Raw genomic sequence first — 18837 nt, 5'->3', positions numbered from 1 at the left:
TTGATTTAGAACCCAATAGCCATTAAAATGTGTCTTACATTTTCCAGATTATTCATTTCCAATACATTGGTTTAAATCCATACAACAAGTATCTACTCACATATTAGTTCTCATAGAATCAGACACTGATCAAGTGTAGTTAAAACTCTACTGGTTATCCAAAGAGTTAGAAATAAGATGTAAAAACTTTGGCTCTAAAACTGTATTTATGAAGATGTCACACCAGTAAAATTTTGAAAGGTGTAAATAGATTTAAATATCTGAGAAAATATAAACAACCAAACCAAACCAAGCTCTGCCATACAAGAAAGAATATAAAGTGGTAATATAGCTTATTTTGTGAACCTGAAGCTCCTGAAAAACAAACTAATAATAAGATCAAAGCTTAAAATCTACAGGATTCTAATAAGACCAATTGTAACTTATGGCAGTGAATTTTGGGTAATGACACAAAAAGACTAAGAAAGAGAGAAAAGTAGGAAACTATCTAGCAGTTTTTGAATTTATCAAGAAAAGACATCCATAAGAGGGACTATTTTTAATTATATAATAATATGATACATATGTTTATTAATACATTCTAGTTTGATTGATTTCTGTTAATCTAAAAAGGAAACATGTGACTTATATAAATCATATGTACTGTAACTCAACATATATTATCAGTCAGAATACATTCACTACATTGTTATTATTTTGAACTATCTTTTTTTGGTGGATTATCCAAGAGTACACTTTTTATACCAGCTTTTTTTAATTCTTCAATTAAATCACCTGACTGATGCATTTGAAGCATTATATCACAGCCTCCAACAAACTCACCATCAATATATATTTGAGGTATGGTGGGCCAATTTGAATATTCTTTTATACCTGTAACAGGAACCCATATAAATGTGTTAAAGAGTCTATTAAAATAAATAACTTCAATTGATTATTTTATTTACCTTGCCTAAGAGCATTGTCCTCTAATACATTATGAGCGTCATACGTAACGCCATGCATTCTTAGAATTTGTACGACGGCGTTACTAAAACCACATTGTGGTTGTTCTGGTACACCTTTCATAAACACAACTACTTTATTATTTTTCACTAATTTGGAAATGTCTTCTTTTGATTTTACACAATAAAATCTGCAAATGGCACTAAAATGAGATTTAAGTAAACTACTCCGATTGATGAGACTCATTTCTAAACGTTATATTTATATAACAAAAATACTAATTTTATACGGCAAAGAATAAATAGGTTATGATTATTTGACATAAACACACTTTTGTTTTGAGAAATGACATGATATTTAGAATTGTAGTACAACAGAATTAGAAAACAATAGAAAAAGTAGAAGTATACTGAAGCATGGATATAGTAATACTATGTCTATGGTTAAAATCATAACATGTTTAAATTCGTAAGGCCAAGATAGAAAATACACATGTAGAGAATCGCCCGAATATCAAATAGTATTTCAATTCGAAAGATCAGGCCAGAAATTGATACTTGCAATGATCTTGGTGTATGCCACGGTCTTACATACGGATATGAGCCCTTGGGTGCAATATTCTTTTGGGCGTTCCACATAACGACTACCATCGTTGTAATCGCGGCTAGAGCGTCACTCATGTCAAGAGATGAGTTGCAGTGAGCGTTGAAAGAATTAGCGAAATTTTCAAAACGCTAGCATCGCAGAATACAATCATGTGAACCTATCGCAATTTTTGATACGGAATATAAGTACTTAGCATTCTTGTGAGGCACTACTAAATATTTTACTATCGCCACAGAAGATATTTTGATTTTACTTTAATGTAAATCAGTTAAGCACTCCGCTAAAAAATTCAATAACTGACATATCATAACATAAGTTCTTAAAGGTTTCGCTTTATTTTTTCTGTTTTGCCATTCGTTAATATTTATCGCAATGCTCAAAACGCCTCGTAAACCATTCCACTTGGGTTTACGATTATAGCGCTATGGACTAAGTGGAACGGGTAAAATCGTTGTCTTGAACGTGATATCGCGAGTGCTTAGTGGAATGCTATATGCTATATATATATATATATATATATATATATATATATATATATATATATATATATATATATATATATGCTTTAACTCTTTTAATCGTGTGCCTATACTATGAAGTATGTTACACAATGTATAGTAGAGTAGAGTACTCCTTAAACTATATTTGTGATTTATTAATTGTCACATTATAAATGAGAATATTCCTATTACACTTCTTAAAAGAATTTAGAACCTCAAATATGAACTAATATTAAGACTAAATTAAGACATCACTGCTTTTTAAATAGCGCACAGTGTTTTCTGTCACTCCTGTTTTCGGGGTACCAGCAGAACATACCAAAGGTATGTTCCATGGAGGCACCTGTATTTTAAACGTTCTGTGGTATAGAGTGAATTGATTTTCATCAAAAGCATCATAAAATAATTGGCGTTATATTGAATGATAATTTATAATGATGTTAATATTTGTAGCAAAAGCGTTTGCCAATATGGGTGATTGATTAGGTTTGTAATATTAAAATTTTTTTTTTCATAACTAACTGATTATGTTTATTTTAGGGCATCTTAAATATTACAAATATTAGTGATAGTTGCAGCAATTATAAAGGTATGTATCTTCGTATTAAATTTATATATCTATCATGAAATAATTGAATTGTTACCGTAAATAGACATTTTTGCTTAGAATAATATAATATACATAACCATTGATGATCCCGACTTTAATTTTTAATTGACATTTATAATTGAAAAAATAGATAATTATATATTTTATGATAAATATAAATTTGAATATGTACAAATTTGTTGATACTTGGGTCTATACATGATACATATCAAATGCTGAATCTGTACTTTCTTCAATGTATTTGAAAATATTTATAATGTTCCCCAGAAGCTAACAAACAGATACATATACATATAAATAACAACATTTTTACTAATACTTAAAATGTAAACTTAATTGCAAGTCCTCTATTCAGTAGACTTATGAGAAGTTTCAAATGACCCCATAGATCCAATTTATTTATCAGGATCAGGATTGATTATGTACAATTACTATATTGATAAAACCTAGTGAAAAGTTATATTGAGTTGAAATATTGTAGGTAATTTAATTTAAAGCTTGGATTTTGGTTTTATACCACAATATTCTACTGTTTTATCTCTTATTGGTAACAATATAGTCATTCGCCTTTTACTAAAGATAGTGTTAATAGATGGTGGCTCTAAAATTTATTTATATGAATTTTGTATAAAAATGTTTTTTCTATATGTAAAGGAGAAATAGACTATGTGAATTGTTATAGTATTATTATTTTTAAATGTTTTATACTCAACATTAGATATTGATTTTGTATGTATGTATATGAACTTATAACAAATATTATAGTACAAAAACTTCTTTACACATAATTTTATATCTTAAATTAAGTACAGACAAGTTTCCTCTATTGAAATTATAATCATTGCAACTGAATCAAGTTAAATGATAGTGGTGTAAACTATTGTCAGAACTACCTTAAGGGACAATGGTTTATGTGTATGGTGTATGTGGTGTTTTTGAAGAATATTATTTTATATTTTTGTTTTGTGTGCTATTTGGATTATTGAACTATTTTAGAAAATAATATTGAGAATCCATTAGCATTGTTGAGTTGATTTTGGGGAAGTATCTTTCAGCTTTATGATAATTATTTGGATATTCTATATAAATTTGTGTAGAAAACGAGATTAGAAATGTTTTTGCATTGGTTTTAATGTGGTAATAACAAAAAAAAAAAAAATTAAAACAGGGTGCAAAAAAATTAAAGAAAAAATTGTCATAGCTTTTATTTTATATATAACCTACTTTAGTAGGTTTGCTCTTTTTGTTTATAACCTCTACGCCTCATCAGTTACATCATCTGGTGGAAAAACGACAGAAAACATTTTATGGAGGAGTTCTTTATGAAGAGCTCCCTGTTTTATCTGCTTATTATTTTATAAATAAAAGAGTTCCTTAACAATTATGTTTATATATATTTTTTATTGCTAAATCATAACTTGAAGTGTGTTGTCTATAAAAAATTATTTTCTTTCTTATATTTACTGCCTATAAGTATTATTGGTATTTAATTTGATAAAAGATAAGCATCAACACAGACGTTACATAGAAATATGTCAAATCATAACTGTCAATTTGAGTCTCAAATAAAGTCACTGTTGACGCGCGTTTTACCATCTTCAGTGATCTTTGGTCAGACAGTGTATGAATGTTGGTGTAGAGGTAGTAAGCTTTGTGATCAGTATGAATATCAACAACTTTTCCCCAATTGCAGATAGTTCAGTTTCCATGCTAATTTATAGACAGATATTTTCAAAAAGTTGTTCTTTGGATAACGACAAAACCCATTTATATGAGTAAGGGATAGTGGATTACCACAACATATGACATCCTTGATTGTAATAACACTAATTTTTGAGAGAGAAATAACTTAGAAAAATCCTAGTTTCAACTAGCTAGGGTACCTGATTTAGTTCAGGATGGGTTGTAGTTGAAATGAAATGATAAACTTGTTTGTCCTTCATCTATGAGTGTGGCAGCAATGGATACTGGATCTTATGTCTTCAGAAGCTTGATTTTTGGGTTACAATGGGCAACAGTTCTATTTATGAGGGATAGAAGGCTACTAAACCATGTACTTTCTTGATTGTACCGATTCACTTTTCATTTTTAGATAAATTATTATTACAATATAAAATTTTATTTGAAATCGTACTTATTTCGGCAGATATATCTTTATATTCAAACGAAACTTTTAGTTTCAAATTCGTCCAAGTATGGCGAAATTTCCTGTTGTTATATTTGTAAAGATGCTGTTGTAAAAACGGAAGCTTCTTATGGATGGTATATAAATGGCTACCATTCCATATATGTAGTTCTTCTATTTATAATTTTAGTTTAAAAACGCATATATTGAAGAACATTATCAATTTTCTTAGAATATTTTTAAAAACTGAACACCGTAATGGAAAAAATTAATTTTATATTATTTATTGTTTTATTTCTTATATAAACAAGTAACAAATTGTTAAATTTTTGTAACTTTACAAATTTTTAATAATTTGTAAAAATTGTTCAAATTATGATATTCAATTATTTTTTTTTCAATTTGTTTTTGTATGTACTTTCCGAAAATACGACATAAAAAGGTTTCAGGTACAATTTTCGGGGACAAATCGGGAAATTCATAGTTTTTGGATTTCTTATTGACCAAAAGAAGGTGGAAATTGTGGTATTCAAACTAATGATCTTGAATGCACCGAAAAAATAGAAAAAGAAAATTATTGAAAATATTAGTTTTTTAATATTTTCAAATATTCTCTGCAGTCTTAAAACACTTTTCAAAGTACCAAAGCAATCAATTTTATAAAAAAAATCTTGTTAAAAACTCGTCCCCCAACATGACCAGTTATAATTGACTACTAAGATGTGCAAGCAATTTGTTTACATTGTTTCTTTTGACATCATTTTTAGGAAGGTCTATCTATTTATTTATATTGTTTCTTTATTTTCTAGAATTTTTGAGACTTCGTTTGGATATATAAACGAGTTTGTTTAACGCAGTTAGTTTATTTTATAATAAATAGTCATAGTGAACAGAATTAAATAGAAAAGTTACCGAAGGATTTAAATTAATTATGTGAATTAGTTAAGTGTAGTGTAAAGTGTTTAAATAAATTAAGAACGTGAGAGACAGTGTTTATAAATTCACCCCACGAGGGTAAATAAATGGGAAAAATATTATATTATTTTTATAAATCTGCATTATTTAAAAAGAAATCGCTTAACATTTCTTCCCTCTCCAACTCTCGTATCCAACATTTACATCGTTCTTTACTAATGCTATAATTTCTTCTCATTTTTGTGAGCTTTTGGGAATCATAAAAAAAAACGGACTTGGCTCCTGTTATCCTTTTTAGAGCAACCCACGACTGCACAAAAACCGGTATTTATACATAAATCTATATTTCAAATCTCTCTTTTCAGGTTGTTGAGTATGTGGTTAATATGTGTTCGCCCCGCGCAGAAAATGGCGTCAACCCAAAATGACCTATTGTGAACTTAGGTTACGTAACCTAACCGTACTTAGCTTTACATTAAAAATTGAGTTTTATTACTCTCTCACGACAATATCAGCCCTCTACTATAATAATATAATGTAATGTTATACTTAAAGCCATACTTTAATTTCATTATTTGAATTATGAAACCTTAAATTTAATAATCGCGTTCCGTAGAAGCTTATATTTACTATGATACAGGGTGTTTGTATATTCGACCGACAACGCTCTACCACAGAGAAATCTCAATAAATGATTCATTTTTATATAGGAATACGAACCCTTACGGTGCCTAGTTGCTGAGATATAGGGTGTTCAAAATTTTAAATCGAAACCAAGAATTTTCCATAAATCAAGAACGCCTTTAAATTTTTTTTCTCAAATTTGGTGACCAATATGCTCCTTAATAAAGTAATATTTTGATATAAAGAAACTTTAACCAGTGGCGCGCTGTCAGGGTTAGTTGTCACTCTTATCCCCCGTTCATTTTAGCTCCATAGAAGGAATAATTTGCTACAGTGGCGTATAAAATAGGGGGATGAAAGTGACAACTAGAACAATTTTTCCAAAGTTTGTTTATGTCAAAATATCACTTTATTAAGGAGCATATTGGTCACCAAATTTGAGAAAAAAAATTTAAAGGCGTTCTTGATTTATGGGAAATTTTTGATTTAAAATGTTGAATATCCCATATCTCAGTAACTAGGCCCCGTAACGGTTCGTATTCCTATATAAAAATGAATCGTTTATTGAGATCTTTCTGTGGTAGAGCGTTGTCGGTCGAATATAGAAACACCCTGTATAAATGAGTGGATATGATTGTGATATGTGATTCATTGAAAATATTTAATTTATTTAATATGATGGTGTACGTTATCGGAAAAGTACATTGAAACTATTTTATTCCAGATAAATTTTAAACTTAATTAAACAACGTAGCAAGAGGATGTCGTAATGGATCTTTTTCCCAAGCAGAAAAAAATATCTCCGCAAAATATTGTACTCCGTTTAGATCGCAGACAAATATACGCGTACAAATATCCGGGGACGCACTTTCATACAGCGAGACAATTTTATCAAAACGTTTTTCCTAATTTCACCGTCATCAACATTGAAAAACCGCCATGTTTTTTGAGAAAATTTAGTCCGGACGGCAAATATTTCATAGCGTTCTCCGCCGATCAGACTTGCTTAGAAATTTATTTTTATCGCGGACCAGCCGCCGCCGCCGACTTACTTAAAAATTGCGAGGAAAAAGAAGACGAACGTCTTCGATACGAAGTTAAAAGCAAAATGTTCGAAAAATTTTTCACTTTGAAAAATCGCGTAGTCGTATCGAAAGGTTCGGAGCAACTTAATAGAGAGTGCAGTTTATTTACCGAGGACGGTAGATACGTTATTATTGGATCGGCTTCTTTTATACCCGAAGAAATAAGACCGCACTTTTATGAAATTTATACCAGCAACGAATCGGTAACGCCTAATTTACAATCACCTTTAGAAGATTACACCCTTTATTTGGTCGATTTACAGTTAGGTAAACTTTGCGATACAAGAAAATTTAAAGTGGACAAAATATTTTTGTCGCACAATCAAGGTTTGTACCTTTATAAAGACACTTTGGCAGTTCTGTCGGTGCAGCATCAGCTGATACACATTTTCCAGATATTAGACGGGATGTTTGTGGATATTAAGAAAATAGGAAGATTTTGCTACGAAGACGATTCCTATATATACAATTCAGTGTTTCCTTACGAAAGGGCATTCAGAGAGACTTGTATCAATTCTCTAAAACATAGATTACTTACTTTTTTGTATAAACGTGCGGCTGCTTTAAGTGCTAAAAATAATAACCCGACCGAGTTGAGAAAATTCTATCATTATTTCGGAAATTTCGTTTCGTTGAAGATGTGGAAGATGCAGCTTCTAAATGAAAATACGCTGTTCATAAAATACGCGAGCGAAGATGTGGTCACCTTAAAATCAACAGACGTCAATAGTCAACCGCAGTTTTTAGCTGTTTACGATATAAAATCCAGCAACATTTTAGCGGTATACGAAAATTCGTCTAAAGAACTTTTAAATCTGTTCGAAAACTTCGGCGATTTGTTTCGAAATGCTAATATTTATAACGAAACTCCATTTACTTGTAGTCCTTCGAATAATTTGTTCGCTAGATTACTTCAAAAACGTTTCAAACAAACGATAATAAACGCCAAATTTGGCGGAAAAACTGAAGCTATTAAAAGACTTTTAGCTCAATTACCGATAAGCGCTCAATCTTATAGTTGTTCCCCTTATTTAGATTTATCCTTATTCAGTTACGACGAAAAATGGGTGTCTGTAATGGAACGCCCTAAAGCTTGCGGCGAACACCCCATCAGGTTTTATTCTAGAGATTCCGGATTTTTGCGGTTCAAAATATGCGCCGGTGTTTTACGATCTACGACTCCTAGTGTGAGAAAATTGGTAGCTTTCACTTTTCATCCTACCGATCCTTTCGCTATATCGGTTCAACGAGCAAATGCTGAATATATTGTTAATTTTCATATACGACATGATTGTACTTCGGTCGATGAAGATGGAGAAAGTCAATATCTGTTGAATTTTCTATAGAATTATAAAATGTGTTTACGGATAGGAGAAACGACTCTTATAGAATATGAAAAAAATCTCGATTCCAATTTATCGAGGTCCTTACTTATTTCGCTTTTACCAATAAATGATCGGTTGATAGGTTTCATTTTGGGGAGGGGGGCTATTTTTAGGTTGTCACTGTTCTCATAATTGATTAATACATATCATTTTATGGATATCTACATCTTTCACTTCTTCTTCCAAGACTATGTTCTGTTTTTTTACCTCTCTCCACCTCTCGTATGATTTAACTTATACCTTACCAACAGAAGTGATACAACGATGTCATCGTGCAAGCCAATAGAATGTGGAGTGCCCCAAGGCTCAGTACTAGGCCCTATTTTTTTTCTTCTGTTTATAAAAATGAAATATGTCTATTTGAAAACGACACTAGTTTCTCTTGGAGCAACCCTGATCTTACAGCACTTCATCATCGGAACATTGACGTCGTTGAATCTGTAAAATTCTTAGGGCTTGTTGTGGAAAATTCCTTAAAATGGGATTTACATATTGCCGCCTTATCTCCTCCTGTTTTGCGTTGAAATCAGTTTCCAAAGAACTGAACTTATCCACCTCCTCAACAGTTTATTATGTCATTATAGAGTCGCATTTTCGATATGCCCTTCCCTTCTGGAGTACGTGTGGTGCGACTCAATTTGAGCGAATCTTCAAACTACAAAAGATATTTACTCGGACTAAACAGAAGGGCTCAATGCAGGGATTTCTCTAAAATTTTAGAAATGTCGTTGCCCGGCTATCCATTTAGGAACCGCGGAGCACGACCTACTCCACGTTGAGAATTAGTTGAGGGCTCAATATTTTACAATACAAAAAAATGCACAATCACTTGCCAATAATTTGTGGGCATATTTACTGAAAAGTGCCTTCTACTCTGTTTTGGACTAAATACTAATTATTAACTATTACTATGATCTATAATTTTGATACTCGTTGTGAATATTGAAATTTTATTTTATTTGTAACATTAGTCTTGTTATTTCTAGCTCATATGTTAATCTCCTTGTTGTGTCTAAGCGTTTTACCTACAACTTAACGTAATGTTCTCATTTTTGAAGTTGAAGCTGTTTTCCTCTTTATCTGTATTGTGTGTGTCATATTGCTATAGTCCGAGACGGCTTCAGAAAGCGTTTGAACTGTTAGGTTTACTTAAATTGAGTTATTTCAATTGACGAAACTCGTGTAAAAGATATTTTTCTACGAAATGCGATACGTTTTTATTATCAAAAGGACCTGCCTTTTCGTGTTATTAATAGATCCATTTCAAAAAGCCGAGAGTACTAAATCTCGCCAAATTAGCGTGTTTTTATTATGATTTTATGATTCTAAACCAGCAGATAGAGTTTACACCTTTTTAATCTCCAAACCTTATGGATATGACCTTATTGATTAACAAAAAGGTTTTTGCTATCTTGGAAACACGTTTCTCGAATGAAGTCCATTGTATCGAGTGTAACTTTGTTTTTACAGAGACATATCGAATGTTAATTCACTTGGATTATGTTTGAAAATATTAAAATATTCGTTTGAACTTTTAATGCGAGCAAGATTTTTATCAACATTAACAAATTGCAAATTTTTATAGATAGATATTGAAACTTATCTATCGTCTCATATTTATATAAAATTTGGACATGTGACATCAGACACATGGCTGAAACTAACAATATGATCACCGTAGCTAAAGTCTCATTAAATTGATTGTTGCTGCAAGTTTTTAGCCCGAGTGCTCGTTGTGGCTCCACTCCTTTCCTAAATTGAGATTTCAGTAAACTGTATTTGCGGTCTTTAGCACGTGACCGAAGTGTTTCAACGGTTTCCAGTAATTTTTTCCTGGAAATTGATACTTGACTCTTAGAATAAGAATTTTTTATATTTATATTTTTATAAATCGTAATTAAGGTCCAACAAAACTTTGTAAATACCGTTTTATGTTAAAAATAGACTTTTCGACATGAAGACATGAATTGCAACAATAAATCGAACCTTTCGTTACCGTTCGCCACCCTCGAACTTATTTTATTTGAATGCCTTTTACATGGTCATTTCAGTGTTTCTTTTTACACAGTTGTTCGTTTCAGTCATTTTATTTATCGGCTTCTAGACTTTTTTCCTAGTCTGTGAATTTACTAAGTCTTTTTTAAACGTTGATCGATATTTTTTGGCTTTTAACTGTCCTTAACACTGACACCTTGAATAAAAACTTGATGTACGTGCTTAGAAGCAGGATTCTACTAAATTAAAACGAAACGGAACAATAGATCTGACCATCCCGATAGTTTCCCTCAGTTTTGATTTCTATCTTAGTCGAACTGCCAGTTTGACCTAAGTAGATACTGTTAAGAAAATTAAAAAGGAAAGGGAGAACTTAGGAGGTTTCATTTTAGTTTAGTAGAATCCTGCGTCTAAACACATTCATCAGCCCTTTCGTTAGTTTCCATTCAAGTTGTTATCTTATTTGTGAATTCATCGAATTGTACAAATCAAACCCTTTCTTGGGGTATAAGACGGACCCGAACGCTGACAAATGAACGGACCATATAAAAAAAAAACACGGAAAACTGACACTGGAGACGGAAATGAAAGCTGAAATGACCGTGTAAAATGCCCTTTAAGATTATTTGGCCTTACGCGTCACAATTGTAGAACGAAATCGAAATTTTATTACTAATGACAATCTGGATGTATATACGAGTATGTTAACGTTTTGTACATATTTTATATTGTATTTATAAAAACTGAAAACTTGTGATAAAAAATCACTTGTTTCTTATTTACTTCTTAGTCCTCTGTATATGTTTTCTTGGTAATTTGTCTTGATTTTAGATATGTATTAAAGAGATAAACAATTGACGTTTCGACCTATTTTGGTCTTTATCAAAATATATATTTTTATAGGTCTTTATTGAAATATATATTTTACTTTATAGGTCTTTATCAAAATGTATATTTTGATAGGACTTTATTGAAATATATATTCAATTTTATAGGTCTTTATGAAAATATATATTTTCATAGGACTTTATTGGAATATATATTTTGATGGGATTTTATTGAAATATATATTTTAATTTATAGGTCTTTATCAAAATATAAATTTTGATAGGAATTTATTAAAATATGTATTTTGAAAGGTGTTCATTAATATATATATTTTGATAGGTCTTTATTGAAATATATATTTTGAAAGGTCTTTATTAGAATATATATTTTGATAGGGGTTTGTTGAAATATATATTTAGATATGTATTAAATAGATAAACAATTCCTTTATCTGTTTCAACCTATTTTGGTCTTTATCAAAATATATATTTTGATAGGACTTTATTGGAATATATATTCAATTTTATAGGTCTTTATGAAAATATATATTTTCATAGGACTTTATTGGAATATATATTTTGATGGGATTTTATTGAAATATATATTTTAATTTATAGGTCTTTATCAAAATATAAATTTTGATAGGAATTTATTAAAATATGTATTTTGAAAGGTGTTCATTAATATATATATTTTGATAGGTCTTTATTGAAATATATATTTTGAAAGGTCTTTATTAGAATATATATTTTGATAGGGGTTTGTTGAAATATATATTTAGATATGTATTAAATAGATAAACAATTCCTTTATCTGTTTCAACCTATTTTGGTCTTTATCAAAATATATATTTTGATAGGACTTTATTGGAATATATATTCAATTTTATAGGTCTTTATGAAAATATATATTTTCATAGGACTTTATTGGAATATATATTTTGATGGGATTTTATTGAAATATATATTTTAATTTATAGGTCTTTATCAAAATATAAATTTTGATAGGAATTTATTAAAATATGTATTTTGAAAGGTGTTCATTAATATATATATTTTGAAAGGTCTTTATTAGAATATATATTTTGATAGGGGTTTGTTGAAATATATATTTAGATATGTATTAAATAGATAAACAATTCCTTTATCTGTTTCAACCTATTTTGGTTTTTATCAAAATATATATTTTGATAGGACTTTATTGGAATATATATTCATTTTTATAGGTCTTTATCAAAATATATATTTTGATGAGACTTTATTGAAATATATATTTTGAAAGGTCTTTATTAGAATATATATTTTGATAGGGCTTTGTTGAAATATATATTTTGAAAGGTCTTTATTGAAATATATATTTTGAAAGGTCTTTATTAGAATATATATTTTGAAAGGTCTTTATTATATATTATTATATTTCATTCCAATATACAGAGTTGCGTGAAATTTTGGAATCAAATAATTACTATTCAACTTTAAAAAAAAATTTAAATTGATATTAATACAAACAGAAATTTTTTAATCGATCCATTATCTCTAATCTTACCAACTTTTTTTAAACACAGCTCCTGAAAAATGTAGTCTCACCATATCACGTTTTCCCTTTTTCTTATGAGGCTATTGAGATAAATTTTTTAATATAAAATATTACTTTTTAGTGTTGTAATCGACGATGTTATTGGCAGGATTCCAAGTAATGATAAAACCTAATGTCTGTAGGCTATTTTTAATTTGGAATGAGTTTTTATTAAAAAAGAGGCGAGCCTGGGTAGTGGGAATATTATTTTTTCTTTGCTTTATCTTGTTTAAAACCGATTACGTAACCTATCAACATTCGATTTGTTTTCTAAAAATAAAAAAAGGAAACAAGTATAAAATCTTACAATTAACTATATAAGTGAAAGGTACAAAGAATATGGTGTAATTAATTTTTCGATTCTTATAATAAGATGACTTAGCGTTTCGAAAAAAGTTGGGTAGGGCTGCAACTAAGGGTTACCCCAATACATCCAAATAAAAATTCAAGTGTTTCCATGTTTTTGTTTTTCAAATTACTGGTTGAATAGTACTTATTTAATTCTTGATCTTCGCGCTCTGTAGTTTAAGTTAATTCAAATTGATATTTTTCAATTTGGATATAAAATTTTTACTTTTATAACTATTCATATAAATTGCCGAATACTTTTTATCTATTACCTGGTGAATAAATGATCATTATTGGATTTACATTTTAGAGTTTAAAGTCTTTAAAAAGGGAAATAAACTCTTGATGAAGGCTTAAAAATTAGTATGAATTCGATATTCTTGTTATAATGCATCATTTGTATGTTGAAAGTATATTTGTTATTATAAAAGTTTTTTATACTAGAAGTATTACATTTTAAATATTATATTACAGATCATCGTTTTTATTTTTTTTTTCTTTAATAATGCATAACTTATCCATTTTCTTCGTGGAATAGAACACAAACTGCAAATACTTTTTTACAGGAAAATACTACAATACTTATAATATACTCTGAAAACCAATTGGTCATTAGAGTAATTAACTTCTTACCATCTGCTTAACAATAACAATAACCAATAGAAACGATTTTTCTTGACAATTACACACGTGTACAAGATATATATATATATATATCAAAAATATGTTTTTTATCTTGATTATATGCAAAAGGCCAAAGTATTTAGTTCAGTATTATTAAATTGACAATTTTTCATATATTGTTTTATAAACTTAGTTAGTATTTAGTTTTTTTTAACAAACATAGCTTTAAAATATTGTTTTCCCAATTTTTCTATTGAACATATAACATCACCCCACAAGTCGTGTGACTGACTCACAGATGGCATTGTCATTGTCAAATCCATATGACGTTTACCAATACCAAGTACCAACTTTCAGAAGACTATGTGTCAAATGTTATGACATTTCGATTAGTCGGATAAAAGTGACATCCATTCAAGTTTTGTTATTTTCAAAACAATTTCGTGAGGTTATTTATCATAACTCGATAGAAAAAATACTGTACAAGCTCAGCAATGGCTTCAAAAGTATTATCCTGACTCTGCTCCATCAAAAAGAATCATTTGTTATTGGTTTGCTGAATTTAAACGTCGTAGTACAGACACCGATGATTGTGAACGTTCCGATCGTCCAAAGTGCTTGCCGCGTTTGTATATTCACCGTCGATAAAAAACAACAACGCGATTCAAAGCAGTGTTTGACCATGTTAACACGGAATAAATCAGATTTTTTCGTGTCGATCTGTGACAATGGATGAAACATGGATCCACATCTTCATTCCGGAATGAAAAAGATCATCATCTGAGTGAATTGCAGCCGGCGAACCACGTTCAAAGCGTCCAAAGGCACAACAGTCAGCTCGGAAGGTTATGGCTTAAGTATTTTGGGATATGCATGGAATATTGTTAATCGACTGTTTCCAAAAGGGAGAGATAATCAATAGCGAATACTACATTGAGTTGTATGTTGTTTGAATGCATAAATCAAGGAAAAACGGACTCGTATGGTTAAATTGAACGAATTATACTTCGAATTGCGTCCTCATCCACCCTATAGTCCAAATCTGACCCCCAATTCAGCTCAAATGAAGAAGAAATTGCTGAAACTCCAGCCGCCTATTTTTGAGCAAAAGACATATCCTTCTACCAGCATGGCATCGAGAAGTTAGAGAAGCGCTGGAATGAATGTATTGCTCTTGAAGGAGATTTTATTGATTAATAAAATCGATTTTTTTCTTAGTTAGTCACACGATTTATTGAGTGATGGTTTATATTCACCAATATTCTCCTAAAATCCTATCGTAGCAGAAAAATTAACTGCTGCTTTTTACTTCAATACCTTTCTTTACTAAAAGGCGAAATGTGCAAGAAGGACAACATTATTTGCCTATTTTATGATCAAATTGATTGAATTAGAACATGTTGAATTATAAAAATATCCAATATCAATGTCAGTGTGTTCGACAGATCTTCGAACATACTATTCAGGTAGCATTGTATCTTTCTCTCCAATTTTAAGCTTTAAGCTGTATTTTTTTTAGATTTGCTTCTAGCAATAATCTATCAGAAATATCAATTTCTTTAGGACGTACCATTCTCTAAGATTTTAGAAAAAGTAAAAAGTTGTAGGGGTTTGAAGGTATGAAAGTGACGAAAGGATTTTTTTAATGCCTCAATGGGTAGGAGGTTACACCACCTACTCTCCATTTCATTGTTCACCTATCTGACGAACACCATGTATAAAAATCAACAATTTCTAATTACATGTAACTAGTGAACATGATTCGATATCCTTTTTCCTCCACGCCCATATTTTATTTTAAACTAAAAGTTTATACTGTATAAATTTTGATACACATTTATATGTAATTAAATTTTTCTAATAAAAATTATTTCAATAGAAGTTGTAAGATCATTTAATTTTGGTAACGAAAACAAATTGTCTTTCAGTTTAGAAACAGATACTTTCAGAAGTAGATTCATTTTACCCTTTAAAATACACAGGTAAGATATTTCTTAATGTAATTGTGAATTTACTATACAACTTAAAAATTCTAGATATAGAATATGTCGTGGCCAACTTGGTCGGCAGCTGCAGCTCCCATACCTACTGCGGTAGCGGCGACGGTACCTTCTTCATTACTACCAACAGGTATTAATTCAACACCCACAGTTCTAGCTCCCATGGGTTACAGCCAAGATCAATGGGCTCAAGCTCAGCAACAAAATTGGCAACAATGGGCTCAATGGCAACAACAGTATCAACAATGGCATCAACAGTATGGAGCGGAGGTGAAAAACCTTTATATTATTATTAACGAATATAATGAATTGAATTTTACTTAATTTTTTTAGTATCAAAAATCTTTAAATGCAATGCAGGGAACGTTGCCAACAGCCGTCCAAGTTCACCCTCCTTTGCCAACTATATCTGCAGCAACGGCCCCTCCCCTTCCTATTGACAATAAACCTCCTCTGCCTCCAGAAGAACCTCCTACACAGCTCGCAGGCTTTACTGCAATACCTCCAGGGTATGCAACCGCAACCCCCGCTATGATTTCTCAGACACCAGTGCAACCATTATATCAAGTACAACCAACACAAACTAGTTGGCAAAGTACTGCACAAAAAAGACCATATACTCAAGACAATGATTATACTGATTCTGCTAAAAGAATGATGGTGCAAAAACCACCGCCTGCTCAATGGCCGAATTATTCTCAACCGCCTCCTTCAACTTCAACAAGCCAGGCTCCTCCTCAGGCTACGGCCACTCAAAACGTTCCTCCTATTCAGTCTTCAACGCCGGCAAAACCCAACGTTGAAGAATTATCAGAAGCCGAGAAAAAATTCGATAAAGAATTCGCTGCTTGGGAAGCACAATTTAACAAATGGAGAGAACAAAATGCCAATCATCCTGACAAAACACAGTATAAAGAATATGAAAAAAAGTGGGAGTCGTGGAGAAATTCATTGTTAGAGAGGCGCGAACAGATGAGACGTAAAAGACTTGCTTTGTGTGGTCAAACAACTACAACCGTAGCATCTCAGAAATCCGACACTCTTCAACAAGCATCAAGCAACACTTCTCAATTGTCTTCAACGGCGAAACCATCTCTTTTGGGTACATATCTTGGAGATAAATCCACACAACACCAAGCAAATGATTTATACAACAAACTTCCTCCAAACCAAAACAACGAGCCTTTATCGTTCAAAAACAAATCACCCTATCAGGATATTGATAATATACCAGAAAAAGAAGGGGAGGGCTTCTTAACTTCCACTTCTTCTGCGGAAGGAATTCCTGGATTAGATCTTGTCAAAGATGATGCTAAAGAAGATTTACCCGATAGATCAGAGAAAACTGAGGAAGAAGCTAGCACACAACCTAAAGGTCCAGATTTTGAGGCCATATCTAAGGGAATAAACTCCATTTTAGGTGATCAAAAACTTCTAAGTATGCTATCGATAGTATCTCAGAACGCACCTCCCGTCACTCATAGCAATTGTATTACTACAGAGAGCGTTTCAAATATTTCTAATTACGGACAGAATTACGGCGTCCCACCTCCCAATTTTCAACAGTATCCTCCAAGTTATCACGCACCTCCCCCTATGTATGAAGGACAGAATACTGATTATTCAGGTCAAGAAATTACCAATAAAGATGATTATTATCCACAAAGGAACGATAAATTTAGTGAACCGCCTCCCGATATGAGAAGTTCTGGTCCCAGAATTTCACAAGATACTTTTAATCGTGGTGTCCAGAATGTACACGATATTTATGGAGGCGCTCCTTCAACTGCACAAGACAACTTTGGTTCAGGTTCACGCCATGTACAAGATCGTTTCGGTTTCGGTGCACGGAACGTGCAGAATAATTTCGGCGGGCGAAATATTCAAGATAAAATTGGTTTTGGTGGCCGAAACGAACAAGAAAATTTCGATGGTAATAACGTTCAAGGTAATTTTGCCGCCAGTGGACGAAACGTATCAGATAATTTTGGTTCCGGTACTGGAAATATTCCATCATTTGGGGCTAGGAATAGCAGTTTCGATAAGGGTATCGATAGATTAAATCGCAATAATCATTTTAACGATGGTTTTCAAGGAAGAAATGATAAATTTCACAATGAGAGATTCGGAAATAATGACGTCTTTAATAACAAACAAAATAACAATTTCACAGATAGAGAAAGATTTAATAACAAATACGGTCGATCTGGTAAATTCAATGATAATAAAGATTACGAAGATTATGATGAATATAATGAAGAAGAAGATTACGATAAATACAATGAGATGTTCAAAGATGACGATAATGAACCGTATAACAGTAACTATCAGCATAACCAACAAAATAGGTTCAAATCGTTACCACCGCAAGCTAAAATCCCTTCTTTATTAGATATAACACCAAAACCTCCACAACGTCAACCGCAATCTAAGATTCCTTCCCTCATGGATATGACACCCGAACCTCCTCAGATCTGTAACGATACATCCATGGTTGATGATGATGTCATTTTTGAACCAACAACTGTTATTGACTATGAACATTGCTCAAAAGCGGATCGTAAGTATTTCTATCGTATTAAAATTTTTTTCACGACTTTCAACTCTTGCAAGTTAAAACCGAGAGCTCGTTTTAAAGCTTTTCTTTTATTGGTTTATCAATTCAATTGAAG

At 31.2% G+C, this 18837-nt stretch overlaps 3 protein-coding genes across 4 annotated transcripts in view; 2 read left to right on the top strand and 1 right to left on the bottom strand.

Annotated features, from left to right (window-relative positions):
• Positions 1–624: 624 nt before the first annotated feature.
• LOC130903915 (glutaredoxin-related protein 5, mitochondrial) lies at positions 625–1287 on the bottom strand. Its single transcript, XM_057816300.1, has 2 exons — positions 948–1287; positions 625–873 (listed from the first exon to the last, which is right to left on the bottom strand). Exons 1-2 carry the CDS (start codon positions 1189–1191, stop codon positions 692–694), a joined length of 426 nt encoding a protein of 141 aa, XP_057672283.1. The 5' UTR covers positions 1192–1287; the 3' UTR covers positions 625–691.
• Positions 1288–2377: 1090 nt separating this feature from the next.
• The window catches only part of LOC130890778 (YLP motif-containing protein 1-like), a 24284-nt gene continuing 7824 nt past the window's right edge, over positions 2378–18837 (top strand). For both annotated transcript variants that reach the window (XM_057795090.1, XM_057795089.1), the window contains exons 1-5: positions 2378–2537; positions 2592–2640; positions 16094–16147; positions 16202–16435; positions 16499–18725. In XM_057795090.1, the coding sequence (XP_057651073.1) occupies positions 16211–16435; positions 16499–18725 (2452 nt within the window). In that variant the 5' untranslated portion in view covers positions 2378–2537; positions 2592–2640; positions 16094–16147; positions 16202–16210. The remainder of the gene's footprint in view (positions 2538–2591; positions 2641–16093; positions 16148–16201; positions 16436–16498; positions 18726–18837) is intronic.
• Positions 7095–8756, top strand: LOC130904271 (DET1 homolog). Its single transcript, XM_057816936.1, has one exon. It carries the CDS (start codon positions 7095–7097, stop codon positions 8754–8756), a length of 1662 nt encoding a protein of 553 aa, XP_057672919.1.

The sequence above is a fragment of the Diorhabda carinulata genome, chromosome 2, assembly GCF_026250575.1.
Source record: "Diorhabda carinulata isolate Delta chromosome 2, icDioCari1.1, whole genome shotgun sequence".
Taxonomy (NCBI): domain Eukaryota; kingdom Metazoa; phylum Arthropoda; class Insecta; order Coleoptera; family Chrysomelidae; genus Diorhabda; species Diorhabda carinulata.
This window is presented reverse-complemented; position numbering and strand designations above follow the sequence as displayed.

Bases quoted from the DNA above. Each gene is read 5' to 3' on its own strand.
- LOC130903915 (XM_057816300.1), bottom strand. From the start codon at position 1,191: ATGAGTCTCATCAATCGGAGTAGTTTACTTAAATCTCATTTTAGTGCC. The intron at 874-947 runs GTAAATAAAATA...TTCCTGTTACAG, and splicing joins GGACAATGCTCTTAGGCAAG to GTATAAAAGAATATTCAAAT.
- LOC130904271 (XM_057816936.1), top strand. From the start codon at position 7,095: ATGGATCTTTTTCCCAAGCAGAAAAAAATATCTCCGCAAAATATTGTA.